The sequence below is a fragment of the Aphelocoma coerulescens genome, chromosome 1 (assembly GCF_041296385.1).
Source record: "Aphelocoma coerulescens isolate FSJ_1873_10779 chromosome 1, UR_Acoe_1.0, whole genome shotgun sequence".
NCBI lineage: Eukaryota > Metazoa > Chordata > Aves > Passeriformes > Corvidae > Aphelocoma > Aphelocoma coerulescens.
The window spans coordinates 822,416-837,893 of NC_091013.1; the positions used below are offsets into that span (position 1 = coordinate 822,416).

At 50.4% G+C, this 15,478-nt stretch overlaps 1 protein-coding gene across 6 annotated transcripts; it reads left to right on the forward strand.

Annotated features, from left to right (window-relative positions):
- The first annotated feature begins 2,830 nt into the window (after nt 1-2,830).
- Nucleotides 2,831-15,451, forward strand: IFNAR2 (interferon alpha and beta receptor subunit 2). 6 transcript variants are annotated; one of them, XM_069004655.1, is made up of 11 exons: nt 2,831-2,972; nt 5,024-5,353; nt 6,518-6,614; nt 9,078-9,119; nt 9,404-9,533; nt 9,889-10,058; nt 10,613-10,801; nt 11,332-11,504; nt 11,764-11,926; nt 12,618-12,751; nt 14,116-15,451. In XM_069004655.1, exons 3-11 carry the CDS (start codon nt 6,584-6,586, stop codon nt 14,794-14,796), a joined length of 1,713 nt encoding a protein of 570 aa, XP_068860756.1. In that variant the 5' UTR covers nt 2,831-2,972; nt 5,024-5,353; nt 6,518-6,583; the 3' UTR covers nt 14,797-15,451. The 6 variants fall into 6 exon arrangements, with proteins under 6 accessions (XP_068860756.1, XP_068860485.1, XP_068860669.1 ...); XM_069004384.1 differs by lacking the exons at nt 2,831-2,972; nt 5,024-5,353 and having other exon boundaries at nt 6,526-6,614; nt 8,081-9,119; XM_069004568.1 differs by lacking the exons at nt 2,831-2,972; nt 5,024-5,353 and having other exon boundaries at nt 6,526-6,614; nt 8,081-9,119; nt 12,633-12,751.
- Nucleotides 15,452-15,478: the final 27 nt, after the last annotated feature.

Below are 15,478 nucleotides of genomic sequence, written 5' to 3' on the forward strand. Positions count from 1 at the left end.
AAGAGCCCACAGAGAACAAATCAAGACAGCAAAAAGAGAGATACATACGTTTTTATTCTCCCTTTCTTTGCAAAGGGCCACTTTTACCAGCTACTGTGGCAATTGTTCTGCAGGTGAAATCCCCAGTGACAATAACACAGTCAAAAGGGCAATGTGGTACATGAACAGGAGAAAACAAGATGTTTCCGGCTGTGCAAGAAGACCTTCTCAGCAGAAATCAGATTTCTGCCCCAAATTCAGGCATAAAATACTAAACCACGGAAGGAAATGCTTCTGCCATTGCCCTAAAGAAAGAGCAAACCCTCTCTGCCCAGAACAGAGCAAAGTGAGCAGCCCGGGCTGGCGGGAGGTTCCCTGCTCATGGCAGGGGGTGGAATGAGATGAGCTTTAAGGTCCCTCACAACCAAATCAATTAAATGATTCATTGGTTTTAAATCAATTTTGATTCGCTGTACCAGGGCAATCCCAGTGAGCTCTCCAGATTGCTTTCTGTAACTTCATTTTACAACAAGAGCAGCCGAGAAACAAAGGGCAGAGGCTGCAGTGAACAGGAAATTCAGCGTTTCAGCTGCCTCCTCAAACACCTCGTTTCTCATGGTATGAGCTGCTCTCCATCCAGCCTCAGCCTGGGCAGCTTCCACATGGAACATCCCTGAGAGAGAGAGAGAGACCCACCAGGGACAGCACAACGTGGGGGTCTGTGTGTTGAGCTTTGATGGGTTACCCTTCTTTCTCGGGCCAGGGTAAGGGAGCAGAGGAGGCTGCTGGCCTGCTACGTTCTTTGTTTCACAGTCTCACAGCTGTCTTGAAGGCAGAGTTTGAAGGAGGTTACATGATAAAGCCAAGCAGCAGCAGCAACAGCAGGCAAAACAGCTTCTTCTTCTAATTCCAGTTTCTTCTATATACTTTTTTCTTACAGAAGTGTGGATTATATTGGTTAACTGCCCAATAAGATTAACACACGATTCTAGTTTTCTTTTTCTTAACCTATCCTGGTCTAATTTGAACAGTCGTAAGCCTTACACCAGTGTTACACAGGTATTACACAGATTTGCAGATGCAGTTTCTATCAGCTCTTATTGTTTATGTGAACACTCCATCTAAAAAATGTGAACAGTGTCATTCTATCTAGATTTTGTCTAAAGTAAAGAATTCTGTGAAAAGGTAACACTGCTGCAGCAAGAGCTGTGTTTAAGTTCTCTGCTGCAGCTTTTTCATGTTTAAGGCACTTAGCATATATTTCTACTGCAGTTAAAAATCTATGTTTCTATTTCACTTTGGTGTGGCTTCATGTATCAGCTTGTCCAAAGGTTTTAATTCAAGCCCTGTGCTTTGGCTTCCCTCTGAGTCCAGAGGAGCTTTCACTCCAACATCTGTGTATGCACACACTCATGGAGGCATGGAATGGTTTGGGCAGGGAATGATTCCTAAAGGGGCTCCAGGAGAGCTGCAGAGGGACTGGGGACAAAGGCTGGAAGGACAGGAGCCAGGGAATGGCTTCCCAGTGCCAGAGGGCAGGGCTGGATGGGAGATTGGGCAGGAATTGTTTCCTGGGAGGGTGGGCAGGCCCTGGCACAGGGCGCCCAGTGAAAAAAAGTCAGAGAATATCCTGAGTGGGAAAGGACCCACAGGATCACCCAGTCCCACCCCTGGCCCTGCCCAGACCCCCCAGCAATCCCAGCCTGGGCATCCCTGGCAGCGCTGTCCAAACGCTCCTGGAGCTCTGGCAGCCTCGGGGCCGTGCCCATTCCCTGGGGAGCCTGGGCAGTGCCCAGCAGCCTCTGGGGGAAGAACCTTTCCCTGCTCTCCAGCCTGAGCCTGCCCTGGCCCAGCTCCAGCCGCTCCCTGGGTGCTGTCCCTGTCCCAGGAGCAGAGATCGGAGCTGTCCCTGCGCTGCCCCTCGGGAGGAGCTGCAGCCCCGGGGAGCTCTGCCCTCAGGCTCCTCTGCTCCAGCTGGACAAGCCAAGGGACCTCAGCTGCTCCTCGTGGGGCCCCTGCAGACCCTTCCCCATCCTCGTGTCCCTCCTTTGAACTCTCTTTCTTACACTGAGACACCCAGAACTGTCCCCAGCGCTGGAGGTGAGGCTGCCCCAGCCCAGAGCAGAGTGGGACAATCCCCTCCCTAGCCAGGCTGGTGATGCTGGCCCTGGTGTCCCCCAGGACAGGGATGGCCCTCCTGGCTCCAGGGCACTGCTGACTCAGATCCAGCTGGCCGTGGACCAGGACCCCCAGAGCCCTTCCCTTCCCGTGGCACGGCGGGAACTGTGGCTGCCCCTGGATCCCTGGCAGTGCCCAAGGCCAGGTTGGACATTGGCGCTGGGAGCAGCCTGGGACAGTGGGAGGTGTCCCTGCCATGGCAGGGGTGGGGATGGGATGGAGATGGGATGGGATGGGATGGGATGGAGATGGGATGGAGATGGGATGGAGATGGGATGGGATTTAAAGTCCCTCCAGCCCAAATCTTCTGCGACTCTGACTCTACACAAGGCAGGGGACCAGCCACCGCTCCCGCAGCTTCCTCGTGTTACTTCAGCGAAAACCGCAGAGCCGGGGGTGGAGGGAGCCGGACGGGTGACAGAAAACGAAATAAAAACAGAAGAGGCCTTTCCGCGAGCGTGCGGGGGCAGCGGCGCGGCCCGGGAATCCCCGCTCCGGCCCCGCATCATGGCGGCGGCGGGCGGGGCCTGGCGGGAAGGGGCGGGGCCTGGGGCGGGGCGGGGCCTGGGGCGGGGCCGGGGCCTGGCCGGGGCCGGGGCCTTTCTGGCGGTGTGTGGGCGCGGCCTGCCCGCCCCGGGGCGCGGTCTCTGTGCGGGGGGCGCGGCCACCCTCGCGCCGTCATCATTTCACCCTCGGCGCCGGCGGGCCCGGCCCGTCTGCGGCTCCGTGCGGGTCCGTGGCCATTGGTAAGGAGCGATGAGGAGCGATGAGGAGCTGGAGCCGGGCCCCGGCCCCTGGGGGTTCCCCGCCGCGAGGTACGGCTGGAAGGTGGTGGTGTGTGCGGTGTCGTGTCCCCCCCGCTGCCCCTCGGTGCGGCCCTGCGGTGACAATGGAGCGGTTCCCTGAGGCGGAGCGGGGCCGGGCTCCCCCGTGCTCGGCCGGGCGGGAGGAGGGGTCTGGGCCGCTGCCCGGCTGCTCCGGCTGCGCTCGCTCCCGGGGGTTCCTGGAAGGGTCCGCGGCTCCCGGAAGCGCTTTGCTGGCGCCATGTGGGGCCCGGGGCCGTGTCGCGCCCCCTAAACCGCGCACGGAGCCCCAAAACCCGCCGGATGCGCCTTTGGCAGCGTCCCCGCTCGCTGAATTCACCCCGGCGATAGCCTGGGAGGTGCCTGGGGAGGGGTGTGACGTGGGAGTTTCATCAAGGCCTGATATCTGTGAGGAACACGGGCTGCCGCGGGCTCTCACAGCGCTTCTTGTCTCGGGCGTGGTTTGCTGTGTCCCCCGCCCAGGCTGGAGCATCCCCGAGGGTCTCCATGTGTCCCACACTGCCTCCTCCACGGGCATATCCCAGGATCCCTGAGGCTGGAAAAGCCCTCCCAGCCCAGCCAGGCCCAGCTGTGCCCGATGCCCACCTTGTCCCCAGCCCAGAGCACTGAGTGCCACCTCCAGCCCTTCCTGGGACACCTCCAGGGATGGGCACTCCAAACCTCCCTGGGCAGCTCTTGCCAAGGCCTGACCTCCCTTTCCATGGGGAAATTCCTGCTGCTGTCCACCCTGAGCCTCCCCTGGCCCAGCTTGAGTCTGTGTCCGCCCCAACACTTTGGCAGCCCATGGAAAATGGGCTGCTGGTAATGGCCTTGAGTTATTGAGGATAAGTGATTTCCATATCCAAAGTCTTCCAGCAGTCAAGGGAATAATGCTACAGCCATAGTGTGGATCCCTGGGTGGATTCAGTGCTAAAGGGGATTGTGTCAGACTGTTCACTGGTGTCAGTGATGGGACGAGGAGCAACGGCCAGGAACTAAAACACAGCAATTCCAGCCCAGCCTGAGGAAGAACTTCCTCCCATGGAGGGGCAGAGCCCTGGAGCAGCTGCCCAGGGAGGGCCTGGAGTCTCCCTCTCTGGAGACATCCCAAACCCCCCTGGACACGCTGCTGGGTCACCTGCTGCAGGGGACCCTGCCTGGGCAGGGCTTGGACTGGGTGATCTCCAGAGGTCCCTCCCAACCCTGTCTGTGCTACGATTGACCTGTGCAGAGTTAGAATGTTCCTCTGCAGACTTCCCTGCTGTCTCAGTCTCTCTGCCTCTCTCAGTAGTCCTGTAAGCTGGTGTCTGTAAAAAAATAGACCATCTGCTTGTTTCAGAGAATTGGGGGTGTTTTCTGATGAACTGAGGTAGAGCTTTTCAGAAATATGAACCACTGACTTTCAAAACCTCAAAGCTGCCTTTTTTTTTTTTCTTTTATTCTGACTGGAAGCAAATATAACCCCAGCCAGCCTGAACCTGAGAGCCACTCAATTGATCCCAGGGCTGGAGCCCCTCTGCTCTGGAGCCAGGCTGGGAGAGCTGGGGGTGCTCACCTGGACAAGAGAAGGATCCAGGCTCAGAGCCCCTTGCAGGGCCTAAAGGGGCTCCAGGAGAGCTGCAGAGGGACTGGGGACAAGGCATGGAGGGCCAGGAGCCAGGGAATGGCTTCCCAGTGCCAGAGGGCAGGGCTGGATGGGAGATTGGGCAGGAATTGTTCCCTGGGAGGGTGGGCAGGCCCTGGCACAGGGTGCCCAGAGCAGCTGGGGCTGCCCCTGGATCCCTGGCAGTGCCCAAGGCCAGGCTGGACATTGGGGCTGGGAGCAGCCTGGGACAGTGGGAGGTGTCCCTGCCATGGCAGGGGTGGGAACAAGGTGGGCTTCAAGGTCCCTCCAGCTCAACCCAGAGTGTGATCCCATGAATTCCAGCTGTGGATGCTGTGGCAGTGTGACTCTGAGGTTTGGGAGTGCTGGGGGCCCCAGGCAGCTCCCAAGGGATCTCCTGTGAGCACTGCCTGGGGTCAGTGGGGCTGCACTCACTGGTGTTTCCATGGCTTCTCTGCAGGGATTGCTGCAGCTCTGAAGAGGAAGAGTAACGAAGGCTCATCAGAGTTCTGACAGAAATGGTTTTCTCCTGGAATTTCCCCTGCAATCTCCCTGGCACTGATGGATCTGCAGAGGACATCCAGCTTTAGACAGTTGTGGAAACTCTGAGATGAACACATTTTATCACATTTTCTGAAACATTTTAAGGTGCCAAACAGATAACCTGGCTTTGAATATGCATCATGTAAGAGACTCTGTTGTTCAGCATCCAGAGCCACACGGGAGCCGCTCGTAATTCCCAGAGTGGGATTGTTGTTGCTCCTGACAGCATGGACAGCAAGGATCCAAGGTACACAGTTCTGCTGGGTATGGAGTGCTTTGAACAGGGCCTGGGATTAATTGCAGCGATTAACACGGAAAGGAAGTCATTTGCCAAGTGAATTCAGCATCTCCAAGGCTTTCTCCTGAAGGGAAAATTTTGAACAACCTGGAAAGTCCCATCCTGCAGGTGCAGCTGCTCTTTGAAGCAACTTCTGCTTGAATGAGTAAATAAAATGAGGGGAAAAGAATGTTTCCTTTGGCTGTGGAATTACCACTTGCACAGGTGCACATTCCCAACATTCATCCAGTGACTTCCTGCAGTCCTGCCAGAACTCTGAGCACAGGGAGATTGACATCTCAGATAAGGGGTTTTTAGTGCACCTGCTTTGAACAGATGAATTCTATCCTGTGGTAATATATGAATATACTGGGTTAAGCTTGACCATCGTGTGCTCTGGCATGATTTTAAACTGGTTCTTTTGCAGAGAAAATAATTCCAGTTGTATTTGCAAATAATGTTAAATTAAAAAGCAGTTCATTTTTATTAAACCTGAGGGGAAGGTTCTTTAGAAATAGCTATACCCTTGCCCAGCTAATTCAAAACCAGGTCCTGCAAATATTAATATTCTGGGGATGTTAAATAGAGTAAAAAATAAGAGGAATAAAAAAAGAGAGGGAGTATTTTAATAGATCTTATGCACTAAAAAGTTGTAACATAAACTTCATGACTTCTTTATAATTAATTTTTTTCTAAGCTCCCTGTTGATATTTTCTCTTTCTGGAAACATTTCTTACAACAGTGATGAGTTTATTTCAAATAAACCAAGCAATGTTTGTTTTCACTGTATTAGTGAAGTTTGAGTGAGTGGCACTGAATTTTCAGATGCTGTCTTAATGCAAAGTTAATCGAAATAATCATACAGTGGTTTCTGATTTATTTGAAATGGTAAGAGCTGTTTCCATGTGAAAAAAGGAAAGTGCTATTGCCACAAAATGGACTAAAACTTCGACAAAACAATGAGGATCAGTGCCCCACCCTAGCAGTAACTATTTCAGTACCACTGCCCTCCCTCAGACACTGGAGAGGTTGAAATAAGTCTGTACAGAAACCTTGGCTTAAGTCAAAGTGATTTAGTAAGCTAATTTACTAGGATAATTCAGTAAAATGTGCTTGTTTTGCATGTATTTGTAGGTGCAGAAGCAAAATGTTTCTTCTGCAAGCAGAGGGGTTTATTTGTTAATCTCCACGGGAGCCCTGATGGCTGTGCCAATGCTGCTCTCTCCGCTTGGTGAGTACCTGAACCTCGTGGTTAGAGAGAGCAGTGCAGGGAGCTCATTCATTAACTGATAATTCTGCTGAGATACCAAAGTACGAGACCTTCATGGTGCTGTAGAACTCTCCCTGGAATAATTACCAAAATAAAGATGCCTTGTCTTATCTCTACATCCTCTGTTCTGTGCATAAACCATGATCAGAGGGTGGAACGGAGCCCCTCTGCTGTGGAGAGCACTGGGAGTGCCCAGTCTGGAGCAGAGGAGGCTCCAGGGAGAGCTCAGAGCCCCTGGCAGGGCCTAAAGGGGCTCCAGGAGAGCTGCAGAGGGACTGGGGACAAGGGCTGGAGGGCCAGGAGCCAGGGAATGGCTTCCCAGTGCCAGAGGGCAGGGCTGGATGGGAGATTGGGCAGGAATTGTTCCCTGGGAGGGTGGGCAGGCCCTGGCACAGGGTGCCCAGAGCAGCTGGGGCTGCCCCTGGATCCCTGGCAGTGCCCAAGGCCAGGCTGGACATTGGGGCTTGGAGCAGCCTGGGACAGTGGGAGGTGTCCCTGCCATGGCAGGGGTGGCACTGGGTGGGCTCTAAGGTCCCTTCTGATCCAGGCCATTCCCTTCCATGATCTGCCTCCTTGCATGTCCAGGAACTAAGTTACATGTGAGGGTTTTCATTCCCTACTCTGATTTTTTTCCAGCACTCCTCAGTTTCAGGATTAGCAGGTGAAACAAAAGGTTTGGCTGAGCTGTAGCTGTTGTGACAAAGGGGTTTGTTAGGATCCTTTAATTCTGTAAAAAGGATAAGATCATCATCCCAGAATCCCAGACTGGGTTGGGTTGGGTTGGGAGGGACCTTACAGTCCATCCAGTGCCACCCCTGTCCCACCCCTGCCACACCTCCCACTGTCCCAGGCTGCTCCAAGCCCCAATGTCCAGTCTGGCCTTGGGCACTGCCAGGCATGATAGAAACTGCAAGTGGACCAAGATGGTAACGAAGAGTGCCCATGCAGTTTCCAGACCATCTTTATTTCCCCAGGATGAATTTTCCCAGTTATTTTTTCTAAGACATTTGTTCTTGTCTGTGTCTCTTTTGTAAAACACAAACAGTTTCGCAACTGTTCAGCTTCCTTTGTTAAACTTGTTTGTTGAAACAAAGTTCAGAGGCAGTTTGAACATGAAGGGAATTTGGTTTGGGTAGAGAAGAGGCATTGAAAAATCAAATAATGTTAACAGGAATATGCCAACAATTCAGCAGACACAAATTATTACAAATCTGAGTGTGTGTTCAGATAATAATGATAATAACTGTTAAAATATTGCTTTATTTTTCCCCACTGGATGGTTTTTTTCCAAATGGGGGATTTCTTACCTGGTAAGAAATCCATTGTTCTAAATTTAACTGCCATTAAACCCATTTTTTGTGGATCTCCATAGAGATTGTTTAAATCTTCTAATTTGTGGCCCAGATTTCTTGTCTCTTTTTTCACAGTCATGCTGACTGTGGCACATCTTGTTGACACATCAGATCAAGACAAAAGAGAGTTTTAAGGAAGATAAGGAAGGAACTTTCCAGATTTTTCCCATGGAATTCATGTGAAACTGAGAAGAAATGTGTTTGAAATTAAAGTAATGACTGCTTTGGCCAACTGCGTGTGGGAGTCGGCATCTCCTGAGTCAGAGGAATGACCACAAAATGCCTTAAAATAAGAACAGGAAGTTTCTCCTTGTTGCACTCAAAGCAGAAGGGAGGCTGAAGGGTCCTGAGAAAGAGGAGTCAGAACAACAATTTTCAAGGGTTTTGAAGCACTGTGTTGAAAAGATGGGAATGATGAAAAGCTGGGTTGGTCAAGGAGAAGAATCCTGGATGCAGCAAGACCCAGGACGGATCACAGTCTCCTGGGGGGGTTTTACAGGAAGATGTAGGAACCTCTGGAATGGCAGCATTGCCCAAGGAAACTGTGGCTGCCCCTGGATCCTTGGAAGTGTCCCAGGCCAGGCTGGGACAGTGGAAGGTGTCCCTGCCCATGGCAGCGGGGGAATTGGATGATCTTTAAGGTCCTTTCCAACCCAAACCATTCTGGGCTCTATGAGGATGAGACAAGCAATAATGGAATGTTTTCCCAGATCAGTCCTAAAATTCTTGTGATGGCTTGAAGAGGTGTTTGAAATACAGTCAGAGTCCTCTTAAGACATGATTTGATGAGATTATCTTGGGTATTTTTGCTGACACTGAGTCTTGAACCTCACGTGGAGGGAGCAGCGTAGGGATCCGAGAACCAGCTCCTCCGAGCCCCAGGTTCATGGGCACTTCTCCCAGGCTCTGGAGAAAGGAGGGAAGTGTAGGAAGTCATAGGAAGATGTGAAAGAAAGTAACAGTTCCACCAGGGAATGTGGAGTATGAACCTAGTTGTTGCAAATGAGTATTTGCAGTAAAAATCAGGTCCTGTGGATACACCAATGCATTAATACAGAGTTTCAATTTCCAGTGTACCTCATCTTTCTGTCTACAGCTGTTTGCAGCCAGCCTGGTAAGAGTTTTATCATCTTTAAAATGCTTTTCCTAACACATTTCATAGCTTGCACATCCTCACCAAGCATCAGTTTGAAACGTCATGCTTTTTGGAGACAGAGCTTACAGAAATGTAATCCATGTGCACAGTGCTTTGCATTACTGTGTCTGTTGTGCTGAGCTCTCCCCTGTGGCTGCTTTTTGGGGGCAAATCCTGAGCTGCTCTAAATGGGTTTATTTATTAGAATTGTTGCAAAGCTCAGGGTTGTTTGTTGGGTTTCTTGTGTTATTTTTCCTTTCTAGAAAGAATTTCAGAAGGGCTTCCTTACAACCTCCAGATGGATTCCCACAATTTCCGGCACATTTTGTCCTGGCAGGCAGAACGTGACCCAGCTGTGCCAGCATCCTACAATGTGCTGTACAAAGGCCACAGGCAAGTCACACAAAATAAGGCACAAATTTTACTTCTAATGTTTATTGACCCAAAGAGGAGGGAGGTTTGGAGTTCCCATCCCTGGAGGTGTCCCAGGAAGGGCTGGAGGTGGCACTCAGTGCTCTGGGCTGGGGACAAGGTGGGCATCGGGCACAGCTGGGCCTGGCTGGGCTGGGAGGGCTTTTCCAGCCTCAGGGATCCTGGGATTCTTGGAAAATACTAAGGCTGAGGTTTTCTGTGTTTTTCTTGGTTTTTTTCTTGGTTTTTCTGTTTTTTTTTTCCTGAGAAATGCTCTACTCGTGCTCCCATGGTTTCTCATATCAGAGAATTGAGACTATTTTGCTCTTTTCTGCAGGAACCAGAACTGGATGAGTGCTAAGCAGTGTTCAGGTATTTCCCAGCTCTCCTGTGAGCTGACAGAGGAGTTCACGGAGAGATCCTTTGTGTATTATGCACAAGTTCAGAGCATTAGAGGAACTCAGGTGCTCAATTCTTCTATACTGCATTTTGTGCCATTAACTCAGAGTAAGTTCTCTCTGCATTTCTTCTTTATGTAGATTTTATTAACAGCTGATGCCTGAATTCTGTTGCTGTAAGACTCTGAACTGACTGGATTGGTGGCCATTTGTATGTAGTATTCCATATATCTGATACAAAGCTTTAAATATATAGATAAGTTTCTAAAATGAGTAGTTCTGATAAAGGAGTGAGGCTCTGGTTTTGAAATAAATACATATATATACATTATAGGTATAAAGGAAATACAGCTGTGCATTGACAAACACAAAGAAAAATCTCTGAACTGTGTAAGATACACAACTTAAAAAACAACATTGGTTTTGTGTGTTCCAGTAGTGAATGTTGAGTTAAAAAATGCCAGGTCTGCACCACGTGTAGGGAAGAGATTTGTTTGTCCATCAGTCTGCCCTTTTCCCTGCTGAAGATACTTGTCTTTAGTGCCAGAGGTGGCTTCACCCTTGGCTCTGCTGAAAATTCTGTTTTGGGCCAACAGAGGCAGAAATGGAGGAACAACTGGAGGACTGTGGAGGATAAACTGTTTGTGTTCCCTCTGAATTCAGCAGAGGCAGCTGCTGTGTCCACTTCCAGTGTCAAAAATGAGGGAACACTGGAGGGGGTGGGGAGAATGGGCACAAGGATAACTGAAGGACTGGAGAACATCCCTGAGGAGGAGCCCTGCAGTCCCTCAGCAGCTGGTTTAATAAAAAGGACAGGACAAATGGAATGGCCTGAAGCTGAAGGAGGGCAGGGTGAGGTGGGATATTGGGTAGGAATTGTTCCCTGGGAGGGTGGGCAGGCCCTGGCACAGGGTGCCCAGAGCAGCTGTGGCTGCCCCTGGATCCCTGGCAGTGCCCAAGGCCAGGCTGGACATTGGGGCTTGGAGCAGCCTGGGACAGTGGGAGGTGTCCCTGCCATGGCAGGGGTGGCACTGGATGGGCTTTAAGGTCCCTCCCAACCCAAACCATTGCAGGATTTTATTCTGTGCTTAAACCTCAGCTTTAATTTCAGGTAGACCCAAAGTTCACATCTCTGAAGCTGAAGCAAAGCCTCTGTCCCCTTTCTGCTTCTTCCCTTCACTCCTTTTCCTTTAAAATCTGGCCATGTGGGAAATGAGGATTTGGCTGCAGAACTTAAAATGTTGCAAGGCCTTGTGGATTTACAGCAGTGGCCCCTCTGGGGTGTGGTGAGGCAGCTCTGTATCCGTCAGAGAAATATAATTGGTCCTGGATAAAGTGTGTATTTTTTCCATCATTTTTCCCTCTTTCTTGTTTTCCAACAGCAATTCTGGGACCACCAGAAGTGAACATCACTTCTTGTCCAAACTGCATCAATGTCACCATAAAGCTGCCAACCTCTCACCTCAGAGACAAGGGAAAGCTGCTGTCTTTAATTGATATCTATGAAGAGCTGGATTATAATATCACACTGAAGTCACTGGATGGAGAGCATAAGGTAGGGAAATTTGGGGTTTAGTTGTGCTTTAGGGGAGGAACACAGAGGACATAAAATAGCTCTGATGGTTAACAAGTTCCCAAAAAGAAACGTGAATAGAAGCAAAAGAAAACATACAACTAGATTGCTTAGAAGAAAAGAGAGACAATGGCCCACAGAATCTGAGCTTCCTTTCACTGCAGGGGAGCAGGTCTGGAAGAGTGAGCAGGGATCTCTTTTTAGCCAGTAACTGACTTCAAAACCTTGTTTTTCATGGCAGAGGCCACGGCAGAAAACCACTAAAGAAGTGTTTAGTACTGTCATTGAAGACTTGTACCCCAGTAGGAATTACTGTGTGTCTGTGGAGGTCCGTGCATCCCTGAACAGACATTCCATTCCCTCCTCCTGGAAATGTGTCAGTACGGACTTGGCGGCTCGACAAGGTAACGGAGCTGTGGGGCACGAGGGCTTGGTCTGAGTGTGCACTGTTTTCTTTTGGTGTAGGGACATTTACAGTTCAATCCTAAAAAACAATAGGTGATCACAGAACCATGGAATATCCTGAGTGGGAAGGACCCCCAAGGATCATTGATCCAGCTCCTGGCCCAGACCCCCCAGCAACCCCAGCCTGGGCATCCCTGGCAGCGCTGTCCAAACGCTCCTGGAGCTCTGGCAGCCTCGGGGCCGTGCCCATTCCCTGGGGAGCCTGGGCAGTGCCCAGCAGCCTCTGGGGGAAGAACCTTTCCCTGCTCTCCAGCCTGAGCCTGCCCTGGCCCAGCTCCAGCCGCTCCCTGGGGCTGTCCCTGTCCCAGGAGCAGAGATCGGAGCCTCAGTGTCAGAGAGAAACATTCCAAGAGAGAAGCATTTGTGGGTATTTCGGAGTGAAATATAAAACCCCATCAACTTTGGGGAAACAAATCTCTTGGCAGCCCCCTGAGCCATGCTGATCTCCACTGCATAAAGATGGAGTCATTTATTTTTTAATTCCTGAATCTAATTTGAGTTCTGGTCTTGTTTTGACTTTGGCTTTCACAGATCCCTTCTAACTAAAATTATTGCTGATTCCTAATAGCTGTTGTGACTGTGAGATCTGAAATGTGGTCATGGGACACTTCATCCATGTGTTTTTATTAGATGTTTTCACTCCAGGGTATCGTGAAGGTGCGGTGGCTGGTGCTGTCTGTGTTTCCCTGATTATTGCTGCAGTCATGATGTGTGCACATGCAGCAGGTTTTACTCTCCTGAAGGTTTCCTTACCTCCGACCTTGGTATGTAACAGTTCTCAGATCTGCCCTTTCTGGTTGGCAGGAGGAAGTTTAACAACTGGAATTTCCAATCCTGTGCTTTAGGTACAAGTTATGTAAGAGCACAGAATGTTTGCGTTGCAGTTTACCTCAGTCAAAGATGATTTCTAGGCTGCTGAGTTTTGTCTGATCTTCAGAACAAATATCCAAAAGCATCTCTTGCTACTTCTGTGACAAGCTACTAATGGAGAGGATCATCCCACCCTGGTCAGGGGGAATATCCAGAAATATTCCACCCAGTTCTGGTCCCCACAGAGCACGAAAGGTGTGGACAGGCTGGAGAGGACCCAGAGCAGGGCTGCAGGATGAGCAGAGGGCTGGAGAACCTGCCCTGTGAGGAGAGACTGGAGGAGAAGTTGTTCCACTGTTTAATAATAATAAAATAATCTCTCTTGGACTTTGTGATCAAGTGTTTTAGCACTTGAGGGAGTCAGTCCAGAGCCAACAGATGTTTTATTTTCATAGACTGAACTGACACTAAATTTCAAGCAAAAATAACAAGATTTCTTGTTTCTCTCCTTTATCTTTGCTTGCTTGTTTTAATTTTTACAGTCTCTGACTTTTTACATTTAATTCTGTAGGGTTTTTCAGCATAAACATTTTCCATTTTCTACAAACATACCCAGAGCAGATTGGTATCACTTTTTTCTAAGACTCTTGCCTCATGTTTCTGTCCTTTGCTGTGTCATTACTTTCACATCCCAGCAATTGCTGAACACTTTACAAAGGAGTGTCTAAGGTTTATTTTTCATTGTCCACATGATCAATGCTTCAAATATGGAATAATCCTCTGAAGTGCAGAGGGAAGATGGGGCTTGGGATGTTAAAATGGGGACAATTGCTCCAAAAGATAATTTCTAAAGGACATGCAAATTGATCAGCCATGATAGGTGACTGCAAAGAGTGTAGAGAGATTGGCAAGACTCACCTCACTCTGGGAGGGTGGGCAGGCCCTGGCACAGGGTGCCCAGAGCAGCTGGGGCTGCCCCTGGATCCCTGGCAGTGTCCCAGGCCAGGCTGGACATTGGGGCTTGGAGCAGCCTGGGACAGTGGGGAGGTGTCCCTGCCCATGGCAGGGGTGGGAATGGGATGATCTTTTAAGATCTCTTCCCACCCAAAGCATTCTGGGATTCTGAGATGTTCAGGAATGGAGAAGAAGGAACAAGCCTAGATAGCCTGAACTCTGCAGAAAAAGCCAAAACTATGGCACAGAAGGAATCATTTGTTTGACAGCCTCATGACTGGAGGTTATTTGGGGTTTTTGTCATGGTTTTCTGTGCATGTCTGCAAATGTGGCTGAGTTAATTTAATTCCTTTTACTCTTCCAGGCATGCATCAGGAAGTTGGCGTACTCACCTTGGGTGTTTGAGTCAGAAAATCTGTCCTCTGTGGAGATCATCCCCAGAGAGGTTAAAAGCAAGGCCAGGGGGTGCAGAGGCAGTGCCAGTGATGACAGTGACGGCAGTGACAGTGACAGCAGTGCCCTGTGTGACCGCGACTACGCGAGGCGTGCGGGGCTGGGCAGGGGCAGAGTCCCCCAGGGCTGCCGCGGCCCCGGCACCCTGGTGCAGTACTCAGTGAACAGCACCTGTGAGCACAGCGGCAGCCAGGCCGGGGACACCCCAGCTGCTGAGCCAGAGCTTGAGGAGCACGCGGGGGACCCTGAAGGAGACACAGACCCCAGGAGTGAGTTACTGAGCCCTTTCTCTGAGGGCAGTGGCAGCTCACAAGGGAACAGTGAGTGCTTCACCATCAACTTACACACGGTGCTGCTGGGAACCCTGGAGCCGGACAGGGACAGCCCTGCAGCTGCTCCCTCGTCCCAGGAAGATGCAGATGACTGGCACTGTGCTCATGCTCTGGAAGCAAAGCTGCTGGAGGACACGGGAAGTGTGCAGGAGGCACCTTGTTCTAATGACTTCCATGAGTGGCAAAACTCCTCTTCTTCTGAGGAAAGTGGCTCTTCGGACTCAGACACTGAGCACGTAACAGGGTACATGAGGAGATGAAGGAGGGAGAACTGCTGTTACTTTATAACATAGGAACCAGTGTTGTCCAACTTTTATTTCTGGACTAAACACACAGATCTTGTCCTTTCATTAACATCCTGTGACCATGGACTTCTGCAGAAAGAGCTGGTACTGTTTGTCTGGAGAAGGAGCCAGAGAGATCTTAGAGACCCTTGCAGTGCCTAAAGGGGCTCCAGAAGAGGGGCTTTGGACAAGGGAGGGAGGGACAGGACACAGGGAATGGCTTCAAATTGACAGAGGGCAGTTTTGGATTAGAAATTGTTCCCTGGGAGGGTGGGCAGGCCCTGGCACAGGGTGCCCAGAGCAGCTGGGGCTGCCCCTGGATCCCTGGCAGTGCCCAAGGCCAGGCTGGACATTGGGGCTTGGAGCAGCCTGGCACAGTGGAAGGCTGGTCTCTCAACCAAACCACTTTTTCAATTTTTTATTTTTATCTCAGTCAGTCGATTTCTGTGAAACCTGTTCTGCTGGATGGATGCTGCATTCGTGCAGAGAAAGCTGATCAAATGGAATAATGAGGGCAGAGACAGGAATACTCAGCTGACAAAAGACTGGATCGAGGCATTAATACACTTTTTACTTTTTTTATATACAATTTTGTACAATTACTGACAAGTATTAAAATATTTTTATGACATTTAAAGTCCCCGGTGTGTGAGGGAGT

Bases quoted from the DNA above. Each gene is read 5' to 3' on its own strand.
- IFNAR2 (XM_069004384.1), top strand. From the start codon at position 9,008: ATGAGTATTTGCAGTAAAAATCAGGTCCTGTGGATACACCAATGCATT. The intron at 9,120-9,403 runs GTAAGAGTTTTA...TTTCCTTTCTAG, and splicing joins AGCTGTTTGCAGCCAGCCTG to AAAGAATTTCAGAAGGGCTT. The intron at 11,927-12,617 runs GTAACGGAGCTG...TGTTTTTATTAG, and splicing joins GGACTTGGCGGCTCGACAAG to ATGTTTTCACTCCAGGGTAT.